Source organism: Sceloporus occidentalis, unplaced genomic scaffold (assembly GCF_023333645.1).
Source record: "Sceloporus occidentalis isolate IW3139 unplaced genomic scaffold, rSceOcc1.0.p SCAF_77, whole genome shotgun sequence".
Lineage (NCBI taxonomy): Eukaryota > Metazoa > Chordata > Lepidosauria > Squamata > Phrynosomatidae > Sceloporus > Sceloporus occidentalis.
In genome coordinates, this window is record NW_028317057.1 from 94,246 (window position 1) to 116,190 (window position 21,945).

At 39.6% G+C, this 21,945-nt stretch overlaps 1 protein-coding gene across 1 annotated transcript; it reads right to left on the bottom strand.

The window, feature by feature from the left end:
- Window positions 1-847: 847 nt before the first annotated feature.
- LOC149285546 (ankyrin repeat and SOCS box protein 5-like) lies at window positions 848-21,328 on the bottom strand. The gene is made up of 7 exons (XM_089495160.1): window positions 21,133-21,328; window positions 6,042-6,121; window positions 5,131-5,238; window positions 3,374-3,524; window positions 2,414-2,548; window positions 1,948-2,139; window positions 848-993 (listed from the first exon to the last, which is right to left on the bottom strand). The coding sequence occupies exons 1-7, from the start codon at window positions 21,326-21,328 to the stop codon at window positions 848-850; spliced, it is 1,008 nt and encodes a 335-aa protein (XP_089351286.1).
- Between the last annotated feature and the right edge of the window lie 617 nt (window positions 21,329-21,945).

A 21,945-nucleotide genomic window follows, 5' to 3' on the forward strand; every position in this document is an offset into this window, starting at 1 on the left:
ACTGCTCATATACAATCATTTAATGTGTTTGTGTGAACTGTAATGGCAGCCTGTTCAGTCACACTTATCAGATACATCCCCCAAATACCTTGGATTCTTACACACTCTGATATATTCACTAACACACTTAACACAAGAACATTTAGAAGTGCATACATTGCTACTTATAATGAACATTAGCATTCTGTAACACATTCATAATTATTTACATAGACATATGAATACACAGATGATCACATAAACAAACACATACGATCCATGCATACAGTTATAAAAATAGGGAAGGTCATCATTACATTGATGGTTAGCGGATGGTACAGGAGATCTGCTCCGCGTCCTAGTAAGGGTGAACACCAAGATGTAACACCATATAACAGGGATACCTGAGCTGGTAGTGGCAAAGAAAATGGTGTTTCTTCCACACTGGATTTTAAATCAGTGACCCTTAAGTGTCTGGACAAATGGAAATGTGCATTGTCAATGTAGCTATTCTGGTCATGGAGCTAAGATAATTTTATGGCTAGCAAGTTTAACTCAATAATAACAGGTTTACCTTTACAGTCGCTTATCCTCAAGTTAAATTAATTAAATCACTTTGCTTAATTTGCATAAATATGTATTAATTTGAAAGTTGGTGAGTAGGGTAAATACGTCAATCAATACATGCTGGCTGTAGAGTCACTAATGACAATTCATAATATGTCTACCAATCTGAAAAACAGCCAAAGAAATAAAAAAATCATATTAAAGAACACCGTCAGAGCAGGTTTTCAGCATTTGAGTTCATCTTTTCATAGAGCCCTCACTCCTTTATAAAGTAGTGACCATAAATAAGCAATTTGGATCATTAAAAGTTTTTTATAGTCTCTCTGTATTGTAAAAAATCTATGAGCATCGTCGGAAGCTGAAGTTGTGGTATAAGATGAAATCTGGATCTTCCTATGCAGTTTCGGATGCATAATCTGCAGAGCTGGCACAGTGAGCATGGAGTGGCTAAAAGAAATGTAAAAATGTTATTAGCAATTTAACTTTGGAGCCATCAAGCAGAACGGTTATCAACATATATTATGAAAGCACAGGGCCGGCCCGACAATGGAGCCGAGTGGGGCAACCGCTCCAGGCGGCACTTTTGAAGGGGCGGCACTTTGCCGCCCCAAGCCCTTTTTTATTTTTTTATTTTTTTAAAGCGAAAGAGAGAGAAAGGGGCGCCGAGTGGTTTTCGCTTACCAAGCTGTCAGTACCCGCTCGGCGCCCCTCTCTCTCTCCTCTGCGGCGAGTCTTCCTGTTCGGTCTCGGTGCCGGCTTGTAATGCTGAGTGCCGGAAGATTTCCGGTGCTCAGCATTACAAGCCGGCACCGAGACCGAACAGGGAGACTCCCCGCAGGACTGCTGAAAGGTAAGTACAAGGGGGGGGCGGCATTTTAAAATTCGCCCCAGGCGGCATTTTGCCTTGGGCCGGCCCTGTGAAAGCACAAGTGATTGAAGTTTTTCTTTCCGCAGAGAGGTGTTGGATTTTGCATCACTCATCTGCCTGGCACTTAGTTGTAGTTGTATGTACCTGCTGACCAATGCCACAAGACTGCATATTGGCTACACTTAAAATACACAAGCATTTTCCTTTATTAAAAGTATCTAAGTAACGGGAAGGAAAACCCCCATATTTGACATGCTCCATTCAATACTTCCCCCGTAGAACACTAGATATGCATTTCATATACTATTGGCATCTCATCTGGAGCATCTGCTAATCTTTTGGGGATGAGAGTGTATATTGTTTGAGAGGATAGGAATGGGTTTACGATGACATCAATAGCAGCTGGAGATCAAGCTACTAAATCTAGAGTCTTCATGGTTGGTATTTGAACCTCACATATGCATTTAATAATAATTGAGAATCCCTCATTCCTGTTGCTTAATGTCAAATGTCAAAATGATCTGAATACTAACCTTCATATAAAAGCAAGTGGCTTTCCACTGAACTTCTGGCAGCAGCCACATCCACTGGGCGTTTGAAGTCTATATTTTTGGCATTAACATCAGCACCAAATTCCAACAAAAGATTCACAATGTCTGTACTGGACTGCTGAGCGGCAGCGTGTAAAGGGGTATCTAAATGTCTGCCTCGCTGAACATTAGCACCTAAGAGAAAGTTAAAAGTATGAAATACAACATAAAATGTTTTCTAGAAAATAGTGTCTCGCTAATATAAATACGCAAAGTCAGTAGGAAATACTTTTAATGAAAACCTTCCACGGGCTCCCTAATAAATAATAATTCAATTTAAAACCTGCCAAAGAAGATTTGGAGTTTTTTACTTTGTAAATAACAAATAAGTGTGCTTAAGAGTCACACGTCATTCTACAAGCCCAAAGCAAAGGAGATTTAATAAAATTATTGAACGCTGTGTGCCCACCTGCGTGCAAGAGCTTTCTCACACATGTAATCTGCTGGCCTTTGCAGGCAACATAAAGAGCTGTTCCTAAATGGGGAATGTCTTGGTCAACATCAATACCCCTAGAAATCAGTACATCGAGGCATTCACAATGACCTGCAATTAACAAACACAAATAAGAAGGAAATTAGTAATTGGTGTCGGAACAATATTTCTATATTAAATGATACCAGGTAAAATGATCTCTCTGTGGATATTAATATTCATTTTTGCTGGAGTCTATTAGCTGAATAATCTAGTTTGCTGATACGGGTCATGGACATCAGTCGATGATTTATTTGCCTTGTGTTAATCCGTTTTCCTCAATGCATAGAAATTAGGCTACAAACTCTACAATGCCTCTTTATTGCAAAGGAATGCGATTCTAGCAACCGGTTGGTGGACATCAGCTGCAAAATACAAGTTTAGTTGAGGTGCAAATGGTATGGAGTGACATAGCCAGCGACCCAAACAGCCATGCAAACAGCGGAAGTATAGATACCATGCACACTCCTCTTTATAACTGTATAAAATGACAGTGAACGAGCATCTAGATAGTTTTAAGCATCGCATAATTAATGCTCAGTTTAATAATATGAAACTGTTTGACCGGGGAAGCTGAATCTGGTGCCAGCAATGAAGATTATTTCTACAATAAACTCCATATGTAGGATATGGATAAGTAAGATCATCTTTAAAATGCCTACAGTTTCATAATGCTCTAAGCCATGACACTATTGTTACATTAACATTTTTACTTGTTTTAGTAGCCAATATATACAATATGCAGCTTCTTTGTTAGTCACATCTTACTCTGGTGCCCTAAGACTCTGGGGAAGAGTTAAGGTGAAACTGGTCTCACGTTGTTCATAGTAAACAAGCATGGTCTATGGGACTATGAGAACATGGTGTGCGAGTCTGCCCAACCAATGACCACATTACCTTTACTGGAAGCCTCGTGAATTGGTGATGGAAGGCATGATTCCAATCGAGCTTTCGCACCGTATTCCAAAAGTAGTTCCGCACAACTAGCGCTGCCTCTTGAACAGGCATTAAATAAAGGAGTCACTCCATCAATTGTTGTAGCATTCACCTAAAACATATCACAAAATGTCTACGTGGAGACATGAAGCAATGTGTCTCAGGTGGGCTCTATGGGTTTCATGCAAATACACCGAAGTCATACGTATTTAATTAAAAAAAGGTTTTGTAATACTATGTCAGTCTGGAAATACCTAGTGCACTAAATAATCATAGGGCAAGTATCAATATATTTGCCTCTTTGCATCCATCCTGATGCTCCAAGTTACGTAAAGTCCATAATGATGGTGCTGAAGTGTCAAGAATTCAAGCGAATGCTTCTACCAGTGGGTTCCCAGTGCAGGGGATAGCAGGAGCAAGGTAACAATGGTTGCGAAGAATGAAATGTATCCCAAATCCTTGGATATGGATAACTTAAACATATCGATCTTATAGATTCTAATTAATATAGGGACAGCTGAAAGAACTTGGCAGGCTCTGTACAATGTGCAGTTTAATAAGTGAGATCTTCATGCTGGATAAACTTGGTCCTTCACAGCGAGCAGTGAAGGGAGAGTTAAAAATAAAAATTCTCATTCAAACTAACTTTCCAACTTTCCCTTAAGTGAATAAACACCAATGTGTTACGTAAATGCTAATTTACATTTTAAGCATTTTTAGCTAATGGTTGAAGTTGCCTTGTTATATCAGATGATTCTGATATTATTTTCCCCTCTTGTAGCTTCCCTGTAACATCACAAGCCCTCTGGTAGCCACCGTCACCCCCCAACCCATACATCCTCGTTTGCATCCTGAAACCCCATATCGCTAATTACTGCTTCAAGAGAGTTACTACTCTATTTCCACCCCTGCTTTTGTTTCAATTATCCATAATATTCTTTTAGATTGTAAGCTGCTCATGAGCGTGGCCCTTATAAACATGGTGTAAAGTACCATAAGGCTAGGTGGTAAGCTTATGGGCAGGGTTCTCAACTCCTGATGTGTTTGTATGTATTAATGTATATTTGTTATGTATGTGTTAAGCACCCCATTTAAATTGTACGGTGCCGCTAATTTAAGATTACCTTGATCCTTCTTCTTACATCTTTATACACCCTATTAATTGCGTCTATTTGTTTCTTTTATGTATGTACAAAAATGTACTGTATGAGAGAGCTGGCATCTTTCTGCTGCAGCTTTTTCCATCCTGTAATACCCAAAAATATTTACATTAATAGCTAAACACTTATAAATAATATCTGGAGTAACTGGACAGGTCAGCTGAAGATGTACTTTGGGTCCTGGGGCTCACATTTTCAGAAAGAGCAGCCTGTAAAAAAAAAGTTGCATTCTCCCCTCTGCGTAAAACTCTAGTCTACTTGCTGCTCAAGAGCTGAAACTCAGTTCTACCCCAAATCTATGGCACAGAACATAACTTATCATTACAATGGGAGTTTTGCACTGTAGCACCAAAGCATGCTTTATAAACCATCAACTGGTTGGCCTATAGCACTTATTGATATTATTGTTAGCCTGAACTAGTGTATCTTGGTAAGTATGCTGCAACGTCTTAGTTTCCAATGGCATCTTATAAGCACAGCTAAATATTCTTTTAATGACAAGTGGTACTGGTATTAAAAATAATAATGGTTAATTGTATAGTTATTCTTGTAGCTTACATTTGCCCCTGCTTCCAGTAGGGTCCGTGCACATCCCACATGATCTCCCAGGCAAGCCTCGTGCAGTGGAGTCACGTGGTCGATGGTGAGCGTGTTCACATTGTAACCCTAGGTGTAAGACGTAATTCATTTAGGTTACATATAAATCAGCTTATGGTAGGGAACATTTCTCTGGCTATGCTAATTGAAACATAAAATAATGTAATTCTTAAAAAAAATTCTAATGCACAGAAAATACTATTTATGTATAAAAACAAGTAAAATGTTTCTCAATTCTTACTTCTGCAAAAATGTATTGTTCTCATATTTAAGATCACTTTGTATAACATGATATACATTGAATGTTGACATCTCTTTACAAACTTTGCCAAGCTACATTCCAATTTTAACATGTCCCCCAAGGCATGGCTAGGCACATGTCCCCCAAGGCATGGCTAGGCACATGTCCCCCAAGGCATGGCTAGGCACATGTCCCCCAAGGCATGGCTAGCCACATGTCCCCCAAGGCATGGCTAGCCACATGTCAATATGTATAATATGAAACCAATGTTCTCCACTTTTGTTGTAGAGTTAAAGGGTTTCTCAATTGTTGGTACAGTATATTGTTGGAGGGAACGATCCAGGGAACAGCTCAAAGAGATGGCAGACAACAACAGGCTCCTCCTTGTAAGACACTATTTGTGTTGAAGTACCTACTTTCCATCTTACACACCTCTATTCGTATGGCAGACAAATATGTGCATATCGGTTACAAAAAAAAATTTAAAATTTGCATTTCATTGAAATAATTAACTTGGGCACACAAAATGTATCAGTATAGTATATATAAAAATATAGGGTGCAAAGCCAAACATAGCCCCTGAACTGTACTTTTTGTGTTCTTGTGGAAAAGAGAAACTGTATTTTTGTACCTGTGAAAGCAAAGTTTTCAGGGCAAGAAGACGCCCTTGACTAGCTGCTTCATGTAGTGGTGAGCGATCTGCCCAGGAACCTAAATGACAAAATAAATACAAATCATGAAAAACAACATATTATAACTGTAACATCAGAGAAACAATCATAAAGTAGCCTCCGTAAGTTCTATATGTACTTTCCTGGGTGATTCACAAGGATGATATGGATAACCTGTAAGTCTAATTGCAACAAATTAAGGATCAGCAACTGATAAGATCTATTATTTCTCAACTTTTTAGGCATTTTTTGCAATACTGGAATGCAGAAACCTGAATAATATGACATAGCATATACTACTGCACACAACTGGCTGAAAAATAATCTACTTTACAAACTGCATTTAATATCAGGTGACATTTGAAATTTGATTTGAAATCATTTGTTGTTTACATCAATCAGGAACAGTTTGTTCATATTACTTTACAAATAAGCACTATAATTGTTTTTAAAAATAACAATAATGTATACTTCGCTGCAAACAAACTTTGCTTTTGTGATAAAATAAATCTAATTATCAGTATAATTACCAATCTCCAATAGCGATCAGCAAGAGTAAAGCATCATGGGTGGACAAGCCAGCCCTTTGCAGGGGACAAGCCAAATGAGGGCTATACAGGGCAAACCTATTGAAGGCCACTTGGTCATATAACACACAATCTCATTAATACATTGTAGGGAATATAACAAAGGATGACCACTGAATTCTTTTCTGCCTGGAAGGTTGTGATTCCAACATTGTCAATGAGAAACTAAATGGTTCGGTATGAAGTGGAAGTAAAAATCTATGCCACGGAGACACGGATCGCCTGCTCTACACACTTGGGGAAAGGGATTGCAAGGCCCCTTTGGGATAACCGTTTTATTGTAATTCATATACCGCTCCGGCTTACAGTGGTTTTCTACACATGAATGTAACTGCTGAACAGATTCAGATTTGTGAAATCTGAAGAGCCAGGAAAGTCCTCTGCACACCATATAGTGGTTATTCATGTCCGTCCTATACAGGCCTGTAATATTGTGGCCCAAGACACGCTTAGGCTTGCTCATTGTGTCAGTTTGCCCAATGCATTCTATGACTTTGTAACACTTACTACAGGGTCTGTAGAAAAAAAACCCAGAGAAAATACTGGGTAAACATTTGTGTATATTTGTATTTGATATTCTAGGCCGATGATTAGGGAAATATTTGTTCTGGTGGTCACACTAGTAAAGTCCATGTACAAATATGTCCATGCAACTACATATTACTGTCGCACATTGGAAACTCGCTACCGGCAGCTAGGCTGCCGTTAGCCAGGGCAACGTCCATGTGCTGACCAGATCTGTGTACCATACCGGGCTCTCCTGACTACCCGCTCTGTGTACTGACCTTGGCTACATCTGACTACCTGCTTAGTGTACTGAACCCGGCATTGACTGACTACCTGTCCTGTATCATCCTGGGGCTACCTGTCTTAGGCATCTCCTATTTACAGGCATCCGGCCCTCTGACAAGTGCTTTGCTACCGATACTGAGTTCCTGCAGTATTTGCTTCTACTCGAGCCTCCACACTATGGGGCTCGTCAAAGTCCCTGGTCTCCTATATTAGGGCTTAACCCTATTTGTGTTGAATAACCTAGTTATAGGTATGTATTTCTTTTGGTGCCATGGGGTAACTAATACAATACAAAGTAAAGAACTTCTCATCTGACAAAATAGTTACATTTCACCTGTACTCGTACAGCAGACAAATTATGAATAGTTATTCACCATCTCCTGTGGTGTGTTCTCTCGCTACTGGCATTGTGACAATTCCAAAGTACACTCCATCCAGCCCATATAAACCCATTCTCCCTCAACTTGGTGGCTACCCTTGGTAGCGGCATCTAGCCCATGCATCCTTGGTTGCCACGCTTGGGCAGCCTTATGATGAACAACAAGTTACAAATGACTGGTAGGTCTGAATATTACCTTCTACAAGCTACTGTTTGGGCTTTTAAATGGAAAGTGTATGTGAATTGGGAGATCACGTTAAATAAATGGACCTAAAAACATTTTAGGAAAATGTACAAATTCAATGGATTCCAACATAGTCACAACAGATCAATGAACAAAAGCCTAGTGAGAGTATAATATATTAGTATATTCTCCTAGTTAAATTGACTGTATTTTGGTAGATTATCTGATAGTTAAATGTATTATTAAAAGGCTGTGGGAACCCCATAATCCATGCAGATATTTGAAGTTCTAAGTTCAAAACATTTACTGATGTGAAATATCAAAGTGAATCAACTTTGGCCTCCAAAGACACAATTTTAGGATCACTTAACATAACTTAAAAATACAAATATGGTATATATGGTAATATATAAACTCTGGTATTACAGTGCTTTTTGGCTATGAAGTTAAGCATAGCAAGGAAATGGCAACAACCGTCAATAATAAATATAGAGAATGTGATTAAGCAAATAAATTATCAATGTTTAATGGAACATGGGTATTTTCAAGCACATCAGAGACTGCATAAATTTAATACAATTTGGAGGCTCTGGACTGCCAAATTTCCAATTAACCATGGTAGTATAAATTAAAAATAAATATTAGATTTGAGCTCATTAACTTAGGTATTTGTGTGGTATGATTGTTGGTGTCTTCTTTCTTTTTCCTCTTTCTTTAATGTGGTAAGCCTGGGGATAAATTGCCGAATATCCTGGCTTACAAATTTAAAAAGAAAAAAAAATACAAATATGTGACAAACCTGAATCAATATCCAAGATAACACCTGCAGCATTCCAAATGCTCTCAAAGTCTTCATCAAGGAAACTGGATAATGACATCTCACACCTCATCTCGTTGACAAATATCCTTGACACTCAGCTACTTAAATGTATCGTGAAAAAAGTTGAAAAAATATCTATGCCAAAATTTTAAAAAAATATATATTTGCTTACCAAAAAAGTTCAAAATACCCACAGCGTAACCCAAAACACATTTAATTAATCATTATGGATAATAATAATTAGGTGCGTAAGCTGTGTTTAGAGTAGAAACAAGATCTGGAATCATTTGATATCATGTTTTCCAGTTCCAAGATGGCGGTTGTTGCTGAACTCTGGGCAGACTATATTTAGGAAATATTACACTCCAAGTCATCTGAGGTGTACAAACACGAGTCTGCCTGCTGCAATGTTCTGTAAACAGACTAGCATTCAATTAAATAAAGGTAACAAAGAAGGGGTGAAATAATTAGGTTCCACACCGTACCTAAGTCTCCGTCGCCCCACGGTACTTCCAACCATCCGTTATGCACTAAAAACAAACTCATATCTGTGCTACATGGAGCTCATATTAAACGCTGTTCCATGTTTGAGTGATTAAGAGGGCAGCTATGTTTGGGATGTCGTAATATAAACCACTTCACAAATAAGCGTGTGTGGTAATGTGAAGCCCAGATGCATTTATTATACATAGTATGGGGCTGGAAGCACACTTAACTCCTGTTAAATCCTTCCCAATCAAAAAGCTGATTGAGGTTCATGAGAGTTGTAGTAGCTATAGATTTTGTCTCTCCAGTAAAACAAAGTTGTTTGTCGTGTTAAACATGCCATTGCATATCAACACTCTATTCGCTGATATGAGTTGATTGGGTGATTAATGCAACAAATGGGACTTTACATTTTGTGAAACTATGAAAAGAAATGCAATAGATAATAAAAATGACTAAAGAGGAAACAAAATGACCTGATATTAACCTTCTTAAACCAAGTATGCAGCGGGGGTAATAAATCAACTGTGGTATGGCGCATCCACCATTATGCCATCTATGCCACTCAACCTGTTCCACTGACCATGTGATTAGGGGGGTAAAAGTACCATTTAGCCTTTTACACAGACCCCGCACTGTGGTGCTCTCCTTAACCCCATCTTGTTTTTGTCTAAATTGACATAAAATACGGTGTCAAGGTATAAATACAGTATCTCACAAAAGTATATATCTTTTCATGTGACAACACTGAAGAAATGACACTCTGCTACAATGTAAAGTATTGAGTGTACAGCCTGTATGCACATGTGGTTTTCCCATCAAAATAACTCAACACACAGCCATTAATGTGTAAACCTTGGCAACAAAAGCGAGTACAGCCCTAAGTGGAAATGTCCAAATTGGGCCCAATTAGCCATTTCCCCTCCCCGGTGTCATGTGACTCATTAGTGTTACAAGGTCTCAGTGTGAATAGAGAGCAGATGTGTAAAATTATTACTTTAAAAGCAAAATGTGAAATGTATTTATTACATGGCCATGTACAGAAATGCATATAACATATATGTACTTTAGTTAAGGTATATGAGCATATTATTTCGCATGATCACATAGCAGAAAAGCATCAATGTAAATTATGCACCCAACATTAATTAACATACAATCAGTTTTTTGTATATATGTAATTTCAGCGATACAAACCTATTACTTTTTAGTTTACTTCAGTGCTACTGAAAAGTGTTTTTGGGGTTTATTGGATGAGTTGCGGTTACATGAAAAAATCTATTTCCATTCTATGTATGCTAACCATGTTTTCTCCTGCATACTGAGAATGACATGTTTTTAGATCTCCACAATGCACCATTTAGTTAAGGAATTCTACTATGTCTTCCACTGTGGATAAAACCGATTCTAAGAAATAACTGTTGAGAAACGCAACAAATCAGTTTCAAAATGATAAACACTAGAAAACAAAATGTTTGCAAATGGTGGATGTCCAAAGCAAACAGTCAACATCACTCTATATAATGATATAGCACCATAGTCACGTTGTGCAAACTCTATAAAAAGAGTGAAAAAACAGAAAAGCAGATGTAGATAGTAAGACTGATGCAGATTGGCTTCCAATGTCTTAAATGACATAAAAGTGTAAAACTATTGGACCTCCTGGTGCATTGCTGAGTAAGATCTATTGTAAAGCGGGAACAAAAGCAAATGCATAGAGGGGGTCCTGATGGATCCCTGTATCTACTTGGATGCAGAAACACCAATATTTTAAGGCTACATAAATCTTAGCATTAAAGCATATATGATGAGTGGTGATTGAGTGGTGATGTAACATCTACAGCTTTCTAAGGAATGTATTCACCAATCTTGACTAATACAGGAGAGTCAAGATTTGTAACTCCCTAATGCCCCTATATATTAGGAAAGGCAGCAAATGGCCACATGTTGGCATTTCCGCACCACTCCTTCTCTGTGAATCCATCTGCATTATTCTGGGCTCCTGAAGTACTTCCGCAAAAGGGCAGAGCCATGGCATGCACCACGGAGAAAGCCTCTCTCCATTCCTCCAATCCTTCACAATTCTCTGTCCTTTTGCAGAAACAAAGCCGATAGTGGGGAGAAGAGGACAAAGAAAGAAGACAGCAGAACAAGAAGAGGCAAGAGGAAAAAGCAGAGCTGAGGAAAAAGACAGGGACACGGAATTGGTCGGCAGACAAGGTAGGGAGACATTTTAAGGGGGGGGGTGACAAGGCCCTAGGCTCAGTCGGCTGCGCGGCAGTTCCACAGATCTGAGGTCCTAATAAAAGATGACCTCAATTGTAAGACAAGGTCTTTTTTTTCTAAAAAACAAACAAAACAAAAAGAACCCTTCAAGCAAATACGGTACTTTACAATGCATTCTTCCACCTGTAATAAATAACTTGCTGCCTCTATGGTCCCCCTTTTATTCTTCTTTACGCTGCTTGAAGCACCCAAACAGTCGCAGAAAAGCACCACTTTTGAAGTCAGTTGGTTCTTGTTAGACCACCTGAAGGCGGCAGTGACTACGACATGCATGGGCTTTAGCGTATAGGAGTTTTATTCAGCCGAGGTAAATTCACATGTGACCCCCTTGAACAGATTTAAACTCGGGTACCATATATGCATTAAAGTGCATATGATGGCTGGAGTGTCCTTTAATGTTTGCCGCCGTGAGAACAAATACAGCAATAAGCAATACAACTAGAGGACGGTACTGCGTGTAAGAGCTTACAATCCAAATTAAAACCCGGTCTTCATAAACGTCCTTTTGCATAACACCTAAATATTTTGAATACCTGAGGTGGTGTCGCTGGATAGCGTTGTGTCAGTTTTATACTACATTTAATGTTAGTTTAACCCATGAATCTGCTTTTTCCTATCTTATATCAGAATGCAACTAGCGTTATGCAGCGAAGCCGGCAACAAATCTTTAGTCAAAAGGCACCGACTCTCCATGCTGCAATCTAATTTATCTTCATGAATCATGATTCATAGAAACAATTTACAGGCCTCCAGCCCTTTCCTACTGACCTTGGTTAGTGAGAATGCCCCAGCTCGCTCTGCGCTTTGCCGGATACTTTTCCCGAGCGTCTGAGCTTCTTTTCCTCTTGCGGCTGTCCTGCGCTTCTGTCTTCACAGACATTCTTCTGGGTTCACCTTTTGGTGATCTCTATCTCATTGGATCAGCGACACTCGGGAGGGGGAATCTGCATGTTCTTCCTCCTTACCATTCTGATGAGGGAAAGTCTGCACTGAATGCACCATTTCAAAAACACTGGAATCTTTTTAACACTTACTCGTCAGAGGTAGTGGGCACTCAGCGGGGGAAGGGGTGGACTACTCTAGCACTTTCTATTTTTAAAACGGCAAAAGAATCAGCTTAACTGCAAACCGCAGCATGATTTTTTTTTCTAATCTACTCTGTAGATCTGGGAAATAACCCTGCTTATCTTTCCCTTTCGCAGCGCTACCGAAACAGTTAAAACCGGAAATATTTTATTCTATCTTTTTGTGGATTTTTTTTATTTTGATGTATATTGATTAGGATTGTCAATTGATCAATTCATTTCATTATGATAATTATAGAATATACCTCCTGGGCTCAGTCCCATATTCAGTAGCAGATGCAAAGGGGGGAAAAAATATAATCCTCGTTGGAATAGAATACAGCTGGCATGGATGGCGGGGAAAGGAAATCTATTTTAAATATTTTTAGATTTTGGTAAACAGAGGTTGCATCAGACCTGCTCACTTAAAACGCAGAGGCTGTTCGGGAGTCTATTTTGGTCCTGGAAGAGAGCCAGGAGCGTCCCTGATCGGTGGGGACGTAACTTTGCTTTCCCATGTACAAAGTGTTTCATTAATGTGCTTGATTAACTTTTTGGCAGTGAAGCTTTTCTCCATGCAGTCCTTTTACCATTGTAAGTATCAAGATGTCCCTAGATCTGTATGCCTTATCCAGCCTAAAGCACGCGTAAGATCCCCCCCAAAAAAGTAAAAAAAAAAATCCAAGAAACATTTATTGATGTAGACAAAAGGAAAAGTGAACCCTATTTGTTAGTCATTAAAGAAATCATCCTAACGAATATATCATTCTTCCTAGAGTACTATATGGCATTTGGCTGAGAGTCTTCTCCAGACATCGACACCAGTGAATGGTTCACAGGCTTCCAAGTCACCGGCGCGTTGATAGTGGGCTCAGCGCTGGATTGAAGCTTCAGGGGAAAATACATTGGGAGTGTATTCGGAGAGCTCATACTTGCCATCTCTCCCGAGTCTCCCGTAATGGGGGAAGAGAAAAGGACATTCAAACCATAGACATGCCTCCTACAAATCCAGATTTTCTTAACTGGTCTCCAGATAAAAAATAGGTCAACTGGTTACGTGATAAATTAGTTTAAGCAAAGTCTGTTCACGGTTCTTTATTTATGAATAATAAGCTACTGGGGAAAAGGCCAATTCTGTAATTGCTGAAAGATAATCATACCGAGTTATTCTTGATTTTTCTCCAGACAGCTGAGCAATATATACATCTGGGAAAGTCTTACCTATACTCCGCTGTAAAGTGTTCTTGTATTTACTATGACCCGACAGACCAGGGATGTCAGTGGATAATAATAAATGAACATTCACATTACGTTATGATGGCTAGCTTGAGAATAAAATGCTACAATTTAAGCACACGCAATCTCAATGTATATGATTAGCATACAGTAAGTTGGGGTACATCAATAAATATTACCCCCATAGTAAGTCTAGGGGATGAGGGGAAACTACAACTTCTTCTGGTTTTTGGGGTCCTGGGCAGAAAATGTAATTGCACATTAATAACTAGCGGTCAACAATCTGGGGGGAGCCTTCCCTATTCAGCCCAGGAGGCAAGCCTACTAACTAAATACCCATTAATACCGTGTCCCAAAACATTTGGCCAACAATACTTAATACACACAATCAGATGCAGGCCAATGCACAGTTGCATAAAAAATGACCACGTAGAAAGTTCATAAAAGAGGAACAAAAAGGATGCAATTAGGGTGTAAAATGCCGCCTGAAGCCCTAGTTGCTCTTGATACCGAGTTGTCTGTCTGTACAAGTAAAACACACAGAAACAGCACCAGGCAGTTGCCCAAAATCTTCAGAGGAACCCCCCTGCCCCTGTTTCTGAATAGTAAATAAAAACAGCAGTAATGATCCAATGTTTTTATGTCATGAAATCAACTGTTACGACGGGTCTGTATGAGATCCACTTTCACTTACAAATCCATTAATACAGAGCGGCCACTAGATGGCAAACAATCATCTCTGTAAATGAAAACAAAACAATATAGAATGTTCCACAAATGTGTTCTACCAACCAGCACAAGTAAACATATAATATCAGCTACTTAAACATCTTAACGAAATTGCAGTATTTTGCTTTCTGCATGGCTGGAAAATAATGCATTAACACTGCTTCATTCTCTAATGGCTTCCTTTGGGTGACCGCTGTGTGGTCCCCATTAGATTTTTCATGGTGTTCCTTTTGCAGAATCCCCACATATGCATTTGCCCCCTTCTCCCCCCCCACATATGCATTTGCCCCCTTCTCCACCCCCCACATATGCATTTGCCCCCTTCTCCACCCCCCACATATGCATTTGCCCCCTTCTCCACCCCCCACATATGCATTTGCCCCCTCCTCCACCCCCCACATATGCATTTGCCCCCTTCTCCCCCCCACATATGCATTTGCCCCCTTCTCCACCCCCCACATATGCATTTGCCCCCTTCTCCACCCCCCACATATGCATTTGCCCCCTCCTCCACCCCCCACATATGCATTTGCCCCCTTCTCCACCCCCCCACATATGCATTTGCCCCCTTCTCCACCCCCCCCCACATATGCATTGGCCCCCTCCTCCACCCCTCCACATATGCAGTTGCCCCTTCATCCACCCCCCACATATGCATTTGTCCCTTCATCCACCCCCCACATATGCATTTGCCCCTTCCTCCACCCCCAGCTATTTTCCTTTCTGGTCTGTTTAAACACCTGTGCGCATGCGCAGCAAGCACCTCCATAGATTTCAAGCAGCCAAATGTTAGCAAGAAATGATGGGCCACAGAGAGGGAGGGCAGCTGCAGCAACAGGACTGCAGCTTCGAGGTCAGATAACCCCATATATTTGCATTGTCTTTACAGGTTAAAAAAAAACCAAACACTGGCACATATGACCAAGATTGGTAAAAATGTAACAGTATACACCACAACTACTACAATTACAAATGTGTAATAATGTTTTCATTATTCATCTTTTTGCAGCTATGACAGTTGTATAGTTCCTTTCACAGTGAATATTTGTAGCTTGTTTCCCAGACTTAACGCTTTCCCCACCAAGACTGCCCGTGAGGTTGCGCAAGATTCTCGAGGAGGGTGTGAAGGTGTGTGCATGCATGATCTCAGTAACAAAGTGCCAGTGGACAATGACTTCGAGATGGACTAAGAATCAAAACAAAAAAAATGACCTCCAGAACCAGGACGGCTTTCTTAAAGGTAGCAATGAGAAATATTATACTAAAAAGTAAAATGTATATATGAGAAACCCCATTTGTTTCCATGAGGGAAGGGTAACCAGAGGCAGAAATAACGTATGTATGGTTTTTTTTCTTTAAATGCACGTTATTTTTTAGGTTGCCTCTGAGCCAGTAAGTTGCCAACACTGGTTTTGACTTTCCTGTTGACACCAACTAGACAATTCTTTTGATGTATAATCTGTCCTTTTGTGCATTTACTTCATTTTTTAGATGTGATCTGCGCGGAATGAATGCCGAGAGCATGTCATACACTTTATTTCCCGCAACAACTGCTGCCGACTGACATTATCAATTGTTAAGAATGGAAACTCCAGCCATTCATATCAGCAAAAGAAGCCGTCAGTCTTTCCGCTGTTTTCCAGCACGGTGAGATTCTTTTGGCCTCCTCCCAAACGGCAGGACAGCAGCGGTATACGATGCTGAAAAATACAATCCCGTTCCCTAGACCAGGTCTGGCTGAGTATTGCGCACACCAAGGCTATCACATATACACCGCTGGGAAGCGACATTGTGTATGACACTAACATGCTAACATGTTTAATTTCCATGTAGCAAATCAGTCACTTGATATAAGGTGAGCAACACACAGCCTGTATTAAGTTTTGCAATGACAATATACAAAGGTCAGGGTCAGACTTTAAGTAAGGTTGGAATATATTTGTCCCAATCAGTATTTAGTTATGGACAATTTTACATAGAAGTATGGAACTTAACTGCAGATAAGAACCATTCGGCCCATCTAGTCTGCCCTTTTTTGATGATGTAAGGGGTTTAAACCCCTATCTGTTTTTGGTCAGGTTGAATAGTGAGGAAAGCTTTATGCCTACACCATGCCTATTTAAATTCCCTCACTGTATTAGCATCTACCATTTCTGCTGGGAGACTGTTCCATTTACTACTACCATGACCTCTTGTTCTCAGTGCTGCTTTTTTTCAAAAAAGCTTCCCTCCTGTACTTTGCTAAATCCCTTTGAGTATTAAAAGGGAGTCAAGGAGAAAATTCTTAATACTGCCCCCCATGGTTGCTTGGTACCCGCAAATAAAACAGTTTATACCCCAAATGTAAGAATTATCATTCTTTCCACTGTGCCCACAGTCTCGCTGGCTTTAGTGGGTTAATCACATCCTTGTTGTGATTTTGGATTCTTGTTCAATTTCACAGTATTTAGGATTTTTTTTTTGTTTTATCCATTTAATGTGAAATATACAGACAGTAAGACGGAATCAGACAGCGTCAGAAGCAACTCTATACTTTTTCTCTTACAGCTAAACCCCGTTAATGCCTTCTCTCCCTTTAGACTTTAATTTTGGTGGAATTCAGACAAATTTTGCCAAAGTGAAGACTCATAATAAATAACTGGAAGTGTTGGGTCTGCACTGTGCAGGTATGTCTACGCTGTCGTAGGTATTCACACAGGTGTATATATTTTCAAAAAAATTTCAATAGTTCATAGCACAATACCATGCAAATTTTGGAAAACATTCCGTTACAAAGTGGAGATTACTTGGAGTAATTCTGGTGCAAAATTAGAAAAGTCAGTTTATCCCGTTAGCAATAAATCGGTAGTATTATGCCACTGGTTTTGATACAGTGGGGGTTATTTAAAAACTTTTTTCAAACAGCGTGCTGGCATTTCTACTTTTCTCCATGCTCTCCTTACTATATGTAATCAAATGGGACAGGACGAGCCCCCTGAAGAAGCCAGAATGGTGAAACACGTGTCGGCCCCCCTAGCCTGAGCATCCCCATTCATACAGTACTGCTTATTGATGAAGAATCTGCAATTCGCTCAATTCTAATTTACATTACATTTTATCTTGACGGGGTCCACAATTGCTTTAATACCTCCTGCACTGTAGGCAATTCGATTCAACACGACTTCCCCTTAAAAGTTTTATCAATGAGCTCCTACTGTAATATGAGAAATAGAAAACAAATCTCTAGATCCACCAGTAGGGTTAGGATTGACAGTAATAGCAATTCATTTTTAATAAATAAAAGTTATATGTTATATTTATTATTTCTTGCCTAATGTATCTGTCCATATGTATCTAGGGTTTTACCCCCTCGGGAAAATGAAGTGTTATAGATCTGGGATTTCTTCCTTGTCAAAACTGGACGGGGCTCAACATATACCAGAGCACAAGTAGTGCTGCATAAATTCTGCGCTATTATAATCCCTTGAAGGCACTAGGAATTCGTAATGTAAATGTAGGATTTAGTAAAGTGATGTATAAACACTATATAACAGAGTAATGGAGTAAACAATAATGTGCCTTCATTCTTACGGTAACCATCTGCCTTTTGGCATACAATGCGTGCCAATGTACGGGTGTCTCTCGCCAACCTCTCTCTGTACAAGCGGTACTATATGTAGTATACTCCATACGCTCATTATTACACCACTCTTATCAGCAAACTACCTCGGGTATTTTAAATTAAAAAAAACAATTAGCAGAAACACAAAGAAAACAAGTTTTCATTAATGAGTAGAGCACATATAGCCATACATGTCTGAATAATTTAATTTACCAACAAGGGACACTCCCTTCATAGTTTTTTTAATATTATTACTATTACGAGAACACAGCTTTTCAACACATTTCTTTTTTCGAAACAATGATAGTTTTCACACAATTCAATGTTTTTGGCATCGTCATATCTGCTACGGTTATGTTTCCATAGCCCAATCTACTAAACAAACAATGGCACTTTAAGGTAAACCGATTTCCTCAGTCTTAATCACCCAGAGAGACCCTGTGACTAATGGAAGTCTACAGAGGAAAATACTTCATTAGCTAAGAAGAAATTCATATTATCACTACTATAAAGATATATGTGCTTGTGTAACGAGTGCCATCCCCAATATAGTATGACTGCGGCAGCCTCCATATCTACAGATATTTGAAAAATAGACCTATGACAGAAAAAAATGGTCGCGCATCGAATGTATGAGTTCAGAGTAATTAAATAGTAATACGTATAAGCTTTTACATATATTTTCCGTTCCACCACAAAAACCCAACAAATAAAGTACAGCCCGTTAGTATTGAAACGGTGACACTGCATATTGGATTGGAAAAGAACCAACGATAGAGAGGATAAAGTGCAGACTGTCAGCTGTTTACAGCCATAAACCATGAATTCTGTACAAACTACAGCCCTTTTTACACAGTTTATTCACGAAATGGCGAGTCGAAAGAGCAATTTGCGTGTTAGTTGTGGTTTCAACGTCTTCACTTTACTATAAATTATGGAGGACCATCCCCAGTGAGCTTCTGCAGCAGAATCGGCTTGTTTGGCCCTAGTTTGGAGGAATGTGGTTGAATCTGAGAAAATTGCAAATGTCAAGAGTCAGCCTGCTGCGGTCATCAGCAGTCACATCATCAATAACGACTAATGATCCAGTTCCAGTGGCAAGCTAGTTAGACACACACAGTTTGGGCATGTATGGCCAAACACATTCCACTTTCATCACTCTGGTGTTTATGTAGTTCTTAGCAAATTGTTACCTAGCTTTTCTGTTCTAGAATATTTCTAGGTTATTTTGGTGTATCCTTCTGCAATTCCTACCTGCTTGGCAGTCTGCACTTTATTCTCTTAGGCTAGGTTTCCACTTGGGTTTTTGTCCTGCGTTTTTTTTCTTGATGAAAAACGCCAAGAAAACTGCCACTGCATTTTTGCGTTTTTTTCTGGAGTTTTTTCTGGCGTTTTAGCCTTTCTGTGGAAATTGCTTTTTTTGACCTTAGGCAGTTTTTCCAGCCTTTACAAGTTAGAAGTTTCACCCAGCTAAAAGGGATTAGGATACATGGCAAGTATCTGCCCCCTGATGTCATTTACTTGGTAGAGTTCTTCCTCTAGGAAGATTGGCCCCAAATGATGGTGCAAATTGTTTGCTGTTGCTTTTGGCACGCAGGATCCAGTTGATGTGTCGCTTATGTTTGTTTGTAATGGCATGTTTGTTCCAAATGGTGTAGAATTCAATATGAACTTTGTTTTGTGTGAAACTGTTTGTTTCCAGCCTATTTCTCGTAGGACACACAGATACTGGGTCCATCCTCTGCATTGTAACTGTGGAAAAAACGCCATAAAAAACGCCAAGGCAATAAACCCACATGGCTTTTTCATGGCGTTTTTTCTCTCCCATAGACTTCTATTGGAGAAAAACGCCAAGATTTCCTTGCAAAAAACGCCAGAGTGTCAACATGCTGCGATTTTGAAAAACTGCCACAGAGCCCAAAAAAGCAGAAAAACGCCAAAGAGGACTGAAAAAACGCCAAACAAAAAAACGCCAAGTGGATATGGCATTGTGCGATTTCCTATTGAAGAACAGCTAACATCTGGCTGCTGCGTTTTTTCACTAAAAAAACGCCAGGTGGCGCTATTGGCGTTTTTATGGGCGTTTTTAGCTAAAAAAAAACCAAGTGGAAACCTAGCCTCAGGGTTACATTTAGTGGCCAATGTAACCAGTGTGTAATCATATCATCCTGTCCTCATGCTATGTGGGATTATTTATTTTTGAAGCTGGGTTTGTTGCTGTCAAAAACACTTATTCCGTTCACTACCTACACATAAGCACCTATGCAGAGAACAGTATTCAGACACCATGGACGGGGTAGATTACAAAACCAAGGGTGGGCGCCATATTAGTCTCTATGTGCTTCTGCATTACTATTCCCGTCACCCTCGGTGATCTGCAGAAGGGTTCATATTGTCCAAGTCTGGCATAAACAGTGGTAAACTCCTCTTGTTCCCATTTATGTTTCAGAAAATGTGTAAGTGAATAAAATCTATTAGAATAATAATTATAAGAGTGCTTTTTTTAATTATATATATTTTTTTTCTTAACTGTATTATAGCGATATTAGTGTGTGAGTTGATCTAACACGCCTCAGGCATGTTTTGTTACAGTGCAACTTATAAAGGCATAGTTCAGCTATACATCCTCCTCCAGCACTAGAGAATTCAAACCCTCATCACCTCCAGCCAGCCATAGTAAACCCCTTAATCACTTTCAGGGAGTCACAACACTAAACTAAATGACACTTAACCCCATCTCCAGCAGGCCTGCTATCACCAAAGAACACATATAGCACCACACTTTGCCCTGCCCTGAACCGGTGTCTATTTACCCTTTCAGTAAAGGGGTGGGGGCAATCATACGGTTACAGAATACGGCTTACATTACTGGCACCACACACAGTACCTTGTTGTCCTTGGGTTACAGTGTAGAACTCGGCGGCAATCCTTGCTGCCTCCTTCCGATTTCCCTTCACAATGTAGAAATGGCTAAGGATGGCAAGACTGATTTTAACAAACAATTTGAAGCAGAAAAGTGCAAGGATGGTGAAATAAACATTTGAGAGCTGCTGGGCGAAAGGTTTTTCCTCTAGCACCGTCATTGCTGTCCCAGAGACTTTGTCGGTGTTTGGAAGTTGTCTAAACTGTTTTGACACCGTGAGCTGCTCACAACAGCTGGTACTAAGGAAATCAGATAGCAGGTGCTCATGATGCCTGCTGCTGGAAATATGGGCATTATTTATGCTGCATATAACTTGTAAAATTAAATCCACATCGCTAGGGACATAGAATATTATTGGTGTAAATGGTTTAATGCTGTCGCATCATCACAGTGTCATTCTACGGGATTTATGCATTGACTTTTCTTATATTGAACATGATTTAAAAACCATCTCAAATCAACTTTTGTTTTATAATTGAAAACAAAAGTTTATGTGAAGTGGTTTCATAGACACTTTATCGAGATTTGCATTGCAAATTGCCACCTGCCTCTCCAGTATTAAAGTTATTTAATTTAAAATGTATTTCACCAAGCAAAGAAGAGGATGATACAATTTAGAGCTGCCACGGAGGTTGTGGGTAGCGAGCCAAATTAACTGGCCCAAAGACATGATTAACCAGTGCATGTATGGTACTGAATTTAAAAATCAAATTGCTGGTGGCCTTTTTGTTCATCTCTAAGCATCTTAGGAGACAAAATGGTCCACTGATTCCACTC

Bases quoted from the DNA above. Each gene is read 5' to 3' on its own strand.
- LOC149285546 (XM_089495160.1), bottom strand. From the start codon at position 21,328: ATGACGGTGCTAGAGGAAAAACCTTTCGCCCAGCAGCTCTCAAATGTT. The intron at 6,122-21,132 runs GTACTGTGTGTG...TTTGTCATTTAG, and splicing joins TGTAACCCAAGGACAACAAG to GTTCCTGGGCAGATCGCTCA. The intron at 2,140-2,413 runs GTGGGCACACAG...ACTTTCTCTTAG, and splicing joins GAGAAAGCTCTTGCACGCAG to GTGCTAATGTTCAGCGAGGC.